General features: G+C 36.9%; 1 protein-coding gene across 3 annotated transcripts in view; it reads right to left on the bottom strand.

Annotated features, from left to right (window-relative positions):
- Positions 1-7,718, bottom strand: part of MTR (5-methyltetrahydrofolate-homocysteine methyltransferase) — a 57,569-nt gene that overhangs the window by 21,317 nt on the left and 28,534 nt on the right. For all 3 annotated transcript variants that reach the window (XM_010706984.3, XM_010706985.2, XM_010706986.2), the window contains 7 exons: positions 7,125-7,201; positions 5,714-5,826; positions 4,193-4,333; positions 3,530-3,715; positions 2,852-3,031; positions 1,866-1,982; positions 1,616-1,756 (listed from right to left, as the gene is read on the bottom strand). In XM_010706984.3, coding sequence (XP_010705286.1) covers positions 1,616-1,756; positions 1,866-1,982; positions 2,852-3,031; positions 3,530-3,715; positions 4,193-4,333; positions 5,714-5,826; positions 7,125-7,201 — 955 coding nt within the window. The remainder of the gene's footprint in view (positions 1-1,615; positions 1,757-1,865; positions 1,983-2,851; positions 3,032-3,529; positions 3,716-4,192; positions 4,334-5,713; positions 5,827-7,124; positions 7,202-7,718) is intronic.

Consider the following 7,718-nt stretch of genomic DNA (forward strand, 5'->3'; position numbering starts at 1 on the left):
AAAAGTCAAGGAAATAAGATCTCACTCCTAAGAACAGAAATCAGAACAAGTTTTAATTTTATCAGATGTTAGCTAACTTCACAGCTTCTCATTACCAAGCCTTATTTGCTCTTAGGTCTAGTTTGTCAAAACAGAATGAAAGAAAGAATATGTTCATCGGTGAGGTGGTAGAGTCCACATCCTTAGATATTCAGATATATTAAAAATCCAACTGGACACATCACTGACCAACCTGCTCTTGCTGACTCTGCTCTGAGCAGGGGCATTGAACGGGATGACCTCTAGAGGTCTCTTCCCACTTCAGCCCTTCTGTTATTCCATGAGAATGTACAAACTGCTCCTGAACTTCTAGCCAGACATTTCAGCAAGGGAACCATTTCAACTTAAAAATAACCCTTAGAAATGTAGGGTGCAGAGACTAGACCACAGTGGCCAAAACTACATGCAGATCATTAAGAACATGATTACACTGCATCCCAAAGATAAAAAAAAAAAAAAAAAATGAGTTTGGTGGTGTAACTGCCATAATAGCTATAAATGAGACATTTGTGTTTGAAAATGCTTACAGCTACACAAGCTTTATGGAAAAAAAATTTCATCTCAAACTTCAGATGAAAATTGATAACTTAAATTTGCAAGGATTAAGTTCTTCACTCTCCCCAAAGGTCTAGCATTCAAGCAGCTGATAAGGTACATTACTATTACCCAAAGGAACTAGGAGAAAACTTCACTGGCACTCTATTAGAGGTATGATACTTGAAATAGGACAACATATTCTATGTTCTTTATGCAGAATAAACTACAGTAATTGGAAATAAAAATAGTATCTGCACTTTCTGACTAGTGAATACTATTTTATGTTAAAAAAAGGCCTTTAGACAAATTATAAACATCATATAAAATTACCTAAGCACAAGGGATAGGGAGAGTATTCCTGTAGTGGTTTTAAAACTGTGGTCATTGTTCCTAAAAAGCAGGCACTGTAGTGCAAACTAAGTATCAAATGAAGCCATGCACAGAAGTGATACTACCAGGAAATGAAGTGGACACTTGCACACTTAAAAGCCACCTAACAGAGATATCTGCTGTAGGTTCTGTTCAGAACAGAATTCCACCAGTTATCCTGTGGCTTATAAACTGGAAATCTTCAAGTGATTAATTCATGTCTTTTACTAACACTACCGTGACAGGATCTCAAAATTACCTAACAGTTGATCCTTACTGACATGAGTAACTTGAACTGGAAGCCAGGATATTGACCTTTTACATATAATCCAAGCAAGCTATCATCTCTAGTGAGATAGGTTTACTCTCTGCCTACCACAGCACGCTTTCCAATTATGCTCCACCTCCACAATTTGATTTGGCTGTGGGTTGGCCATTCCCAATTTTATTTTCTTGGATCTTTTATGGAAACTGTAAAATTGGATGGGCTCAATCTGTTACGAATTCACATTCTATTCTACACTAATAATGCAACTACTTGTAGTATCATCAGGAACTTCTAATACTTTGGATTGACAGACATGCATTTCAGAGGTTCATTTACCTATTGTTAGCATTAAAGCCCAGGTGTTAAGCAAACAACTATCCAAAACTTAAAATCTGAAGTTACCTGAGCATAACGTAGAAGTTTCTCTGTCGCATCTGGATCTTTGTTCCAGATTAGATTCTCACATAGCTGTAGCAATTCCTTGTGGATGTCATCATACACTGGCAGATTCCCAGCATTCACAATTCCCATATCCATGCCACACTAAAAAACAAAACAAACAAAAAAACCCACCACCATACAGGAATTCTCCCAAACAGAGCAGCACTGCATTTGCCAAGCACAAACATATGGAAGCCAACACACATCATACCCGAATTGCATGGTATAGGAATACTCCATGCATCGCTTCTCGAATGGCATCCATTCCTCGAAAGGAGAAAGACAGATTGGAAAGACCCCCACTTATTCTGACACCTGGCAGTGTTTCCTGTGGGAATTGCACACATTGTTTTTTAAAAAAGGCTTTCCAAAAAAGAAACTTAAGCACAGCATTCAGTCATAAAAGAGCTGGGCACCTCAGAGATGATGCACTGGCTATGCACCCTCTTCCCTGTTCCAGATCCTTCTAATTATTTGAAGTCATGAAAAGCAGTTAAAATATCTGTAGGAAAAGCTACAAATAAAAAGGAAAGATCTACTCCAGATACATGTGAATAACTACCATCATTTTCATTGGTACTATTCTAAATACACAGGTTGTCCCTCAGCAGCATTCCAGATGTCCCCCCTGCCAAACTACTGTGGCTCTCCCATTCCCCTGACAGGCCTCTACTCTTGAAACAGGAAGGGTGACAAAATATCCTGTGAAGGTGTTCAAACCCCAGACTGCTACTGACAGAGCATCTCCTGACTGATCTAGTTGGCTGCTTAGCTGTGTTCAGCTGATTTTCTTCATTATTGTTCTTTCTTACACAAATTTTAGCTGAATAAAAGGTCAGGTAATGGCACAAAACTGCATACAGTAACTGAAATTATGCTGAAAGGACAACCTTTGCAAGCCTTCAAAGAAATCCTTTAGCTAGAACAATGAATATGATTATTACTTTCTTTAATTAATATAGTATATTTACATTAAAGTTAGCAGATTGAAAAATATTAATGAAAATATTTAAAACTCTTCTGGAAATACAGCAATACTGGGAGCTGGCTCCTCTCCAGGTGAATAGTCCCCTTGGTATTTAAAATGGCTGTTATTTGCAGTGATGATTTTTGTTGGTGGTGCTGGTAGTCTTTGTCTGCTTTCCCTTTAAATAATCCCAATAAAATACTTTGAGTTAAAATAAGCTTAAAACTCACTTTTATGGTTTTAGTAGCATTGATAAAATTAATGGCATATAGGTTATGTTCTTCCATTCCAGTCCCTATGGTCAAAATATTAGGGTCAAATATTATATCATTTGGATTGAAGTGTACTTTTTCCACAAGGAGGTGGTATGCTCTGGAGCAGATTGCAATCTTAGTTTCTGTTTCTGTTGCCTGGTGAAGAAAAAGAATTCTGATGTGAAAGTTACACACAGCACAAAATATAAAGCCTGCCAGAAATCATTTACAATTAAACTGGCTCAAGAATACAGAATCCCAGTCTCAACATCATAAGCATTAGAAAACAAATACACAAATAATTATGCTCCTATTCCACCATCTGATGTGAAGTTTAATATGTTTTTTTTTTGAAATAACTAAATGAATCCAGAGATTCCATTCATATTCAAAACTCAGTTTCTGAACTAAAAGAAATATTATCTGAAGGAAGCATAGTGGAAGAGCAAGAGACATATCTGTGCTAGCAGAACTATCTTTGAAGCAGAACTTGAAGTTCCTCAAACATACAACCAGTAAAAGAAACACCTGCTAAGACTACATATAGACCTCTTTATATCATCTGTGCCAGTGAAACAAAACAACCTTGTCTTGCAGAGGAGTAAGGAAGACATACACTACCAAAAAAAAAAAAAGCCTTCCTGTAACACTCACCTGACCAACTTCATCAAAAGCCATGACAACCACAGCTGCTCCATACAATTTAATTTTCTTTGCTTTCTCTAGAAAGTCTTCTTCGCCTTCCTTCAGACTGATGCTGTTTACAATGCATTTTCCTTGGCAGCATTTCAAGCCAGCTTCAATCACTGAAAAGTTTGAAGAATCAATGCATAGTGGCACCTATAAAGAACAGAAAGATGAACAACAGGATACGTACAAGTTATGAGTGTAGTGTTTCATATCTTGTTTGCTTTATTTGGACATAAAAATGCACGCACATTTACCAGCATTTACGAATAACAAATTTTCAGATGGTGTTTGTAGATACCCTTTTTTTTTAAATAGAAAACTCAGAGCAAGTTTAACTCAAGAATTTCTATGACAATTTCTTTATACTCATGACTGCTGCAAGAGCAACTTATACTAAGTTTCTCTAATTAATGAAAAAGAATGGCATATACCTAGCTGAAATTGGATACAGACTGTTAAAATCTCAATTCCCTTCAGATGCCTTCCCTACTAGGATACCTTTCTGTCGCTGGGTAACATCTATATCTGAGTGTTAAGCATCTAAACCGGATAATAAATCAAAATTTTCTGAAAGGCAAATTCCAATTCAAAGTGATCTCTAGTGCTTTGGAGCAACTCCATTACAACCTTTGCAATATCAGGTTCTGAAGAAATCAAGTTACAAAATCTAGTCATTGCAGAAGGTCCATCCAGCATCCCATCATCCATATTGATGTCAAGAATCTGGGCTCCCATCTCAACTTGGGATTTGGCTACAGTCAGGGCTTCCTAAAAAAGAGATTTAAAACCAAAAAGCAGTCAGCAGAATACAGCCTACTCATTCTCACCATCACATTTCACTTCTCCAAAATAAATGCATAGATCTACAAATTATCAAAATAAAGAAAAACAGGAGTTTATAGGACAGTCCAAAAAATAATAAGGAAGTGACTTATTTAATACAGCAATGTAACAAAAGTTGCTAGCACAGCACAACGGATAACTATTTTGTTCACAAAAACATGACAACATAAATTTAATGTGGCATTGATTTTAGACAGCTGGTCATACACGTAATTGAAAGAGCTAAGATTTGCATGGTAACAAGGACTTCTGATTGCACATGATTACAGGAAAACAGACTGTGATAGTATCGAATAAGGGTCTTCAGCATCACAAGCTACACTCTTTTATAACACAGAGTAGTTTATTTTTGGAGATTATTTGGCATTTTTTCCAACTGCAGAATCATCACCAAGCACTAAGAAACTAAAGCTTTCCCTTTAGACCAAGTATCCAGGACTGGCCAGCTCCCTTTTCTTTTTTTTTGTCACTGTAACAGGCAAGAAAAAGTTTTACAGCTGTTCATGGACCCTGACAACCTGTGTTTGAAGCTTTCTGTATTAAATAGGTCAAACCTGCCTCAAGACTTCTAAGAGCTTAAGAGTCAGACTTTCTAACATGCAAACTAAGGCTTTAGTTTTGACTGCATCAAGAGCAAAGCATACTTTAAGGCAGAATCTCAGCTGCCAAGAAATGTTACTCTACTGCTTGTTTGAATATTACAGTAACCATTGACACACTTAAAAAATGAGCCCTCTGGTCTTCACATTCCTGCCCTTCTGCTGTTTCAAGATACCAATTACTGTCTAAACATCTTTTTTCTGTAACAACTTTCATTTAGCATGCTGGAGCCTGTGATCAAAATATATACAGATCAGATGCAAACAAAATGCTGACCAGATTAGAGATTAGACGGAAATAAAGAGGGCTGCACAGTACTGCAAACTATTCCAAACCAGACATACTGGACAGGTTGGAAGTAAGAGGGATTACAACCACTTTCCTCTCCTTTGCAAATCTGCTCCTAGATACAGCACTGTATATCATATAGACTAAGTCTGTTGTGTAATTTAATTCAAAATGTAAAGTCATGTTTACTGTAACACCTGTCAAAACAAACAAAAAAAGCTTGCACAATTAATTAGGAGCCAGTAAACTCAGAAGCAAAAGACAGTAAGAAAATATATTCTCTTTGTTTTCTTACTTTTCTGGAACGGCACTTTTTGCCAGCAAAACAAACTACTAATAACACAATACAGTGGAACAATGAAAAAGGATAAATAAATTGAGAACATCATCTATTAAAATTATTGTTTAAATTTATACTTCATAGTTGCCTGCCATGATGAGTTTAGCAAACTTCCGTGATCCTGCAACATTGCAGCGTTCGCCAATATTAACAAAGTTGGTGTATGGCCCAATCCTGAATGGCTCCAGACCTTGAAAAGATATTTTTGAACATATTTGTAAAAATACAAAGAAAACACTGCACAAAAAAACAATAGCATTCTTCTATGTTGTAAATCAGAAGTTTCCATTACTTTAATAGTGATTTCTCAGCACATCAGGGCACAGGTCTACTGAACAACTGGCAATGAGATACAACAAAGCAACTTCCAGCAAACACCAAAGGTTTCTGTTCTTCCTCAGTGATTCATCCAATCAACAAAACATATGAAGACAAGTGGAAATAGTTTCAAACCAGAACAGTGAAGATTTAGATTGGATACAAGGAAGACATTTAATACAATAACAGTGGTGAGGCACTGGTACCAGTTACCCAGAAATGAGGTGGATGTCCTGTCCTTACAGACACCCAAAATCAGGCTGGATGGGACTCTGAGCACCCTGATCTAGCTGTGGATGTCTCTGTACATTGCAAGGGAGTTGGACTAGATGGTCTTTAAAGGTCCCTTCCAACTTACAATTCTATGATTATAATCTGTCCAAAATAAATGACACAAAGCAATGATTCTCTAGGCTTCTGTGCATATGCAGATACACACACATCTTGCCTCAGTTTCTTACTACATTATCTCATGACTAACATGACCAGAGAAAGAGCCCACTGAACTGGCAGAGAAACAAGGGCATCTCTTATCCAAAATCCTAAGTTCAGATAAACCAGCCAAGGAGGAACTTTGGGTAGCAGGTAACTCAGAGACAAGCAAGCTTTATGGCAGAACAGAGTAGGCTACTAGATGAAATCATGAGCCAATCATGATTTAATTTATGACAAAGTGATTTACCTATATGGAAAGAACTGTTTAAATTGAAGACTTTAAAGGAAGGCTTATTAACATATAGACTCAGCTTTACCTAAAACAAAAGATGTTCTAGATCTGTGTTACTGCAACACTATCCCAGTACAACTGTCCCCACACCCGAGGCAACCAAGGCCAGCTGCCTCACTGCAGGTGAACAAGGATCTCTTCCCAAATCTGCCACCAGCTGCAGTCAGATTACCTAATTTCTCTCAGCTTATCTTTAGTTTGCAGTGCAGGAGAGTAGAAGATACTCACCACAACAACATATTTGAGATTTTCTGAGTAAAATATGTTGGCTTGATTATATTATACAAAATGCAATAAGTACGATTTAGATAAACTTGTACATTATAAGCTTGCTGGATTCGGTTAGAATCAGAAACTCATAGTACCATTCTGATCAGGAGAAAACAGTTTAATTAATGTATAAAGTAAGACTGCATGAGTTATAAAGCCACATTCTATTTTACCTGACAGCAGCATATATCCTTGACAGAGAGAAGGTGGAACACGAGGCTTACATAATTTTACAGCTTCAGCAATTTTCCTGTGTTAGAGAGAGGAAAATAAATAGGAAAGTTTTTGATTAAAACTGAACACTAACCAATACTCAACCATAATATACTGGACAGATAATAGCCCTGTAGCACACAAGACTAGTTAGCATGTTTCACTTTGTGCAGCCAAAGTCAAAAACATACTACTAAAAGATCCTATTACCACTATTTGCAGGGAACCTACAAAAATGAAGATCCATCAAATATGGAATGCAAGACATTATGACAAGTGGGAAAGTTTATAGTATTAGCACCAGCTCTCACTTTAATCATGCTGACTTACTGTATTCCTAATTTACCAAAGCCACATAATTGCTGAGGGAAACAAAAAAAGAAAAAAAAAAGTGGTAAAACAATTGTTCTTAGCTGAGATTTTTTTCTTGGATGCTGGAATGACTCATGATGATCGTGAGTTATCATCTTTCTCTTTGCTTCCAGGCAGAAGTGACACACGCTGTCCTCTACACGCCTCTCTAGTTTGTTATCGAAGTTAAAAATAAACCATAA

This window comes from Meleagris gallopavo, chromosome 2, assembly GCF_000146605.3.
Source record: "Meleagris gallopavo isolate NT-WF06-2002-E0010 breed Aviagen turkey brand Nicholas breeding stock chromosome 2, Turkey_5.1, whole genome shotgun sequence".
NCBI classification, from domain to species: domain Eukaryota; kingdom Metazoa; phylum Chordata; class Aves; order Galliformes; family Phasianidae; genus Meleagris; species Meleagris gallopavo.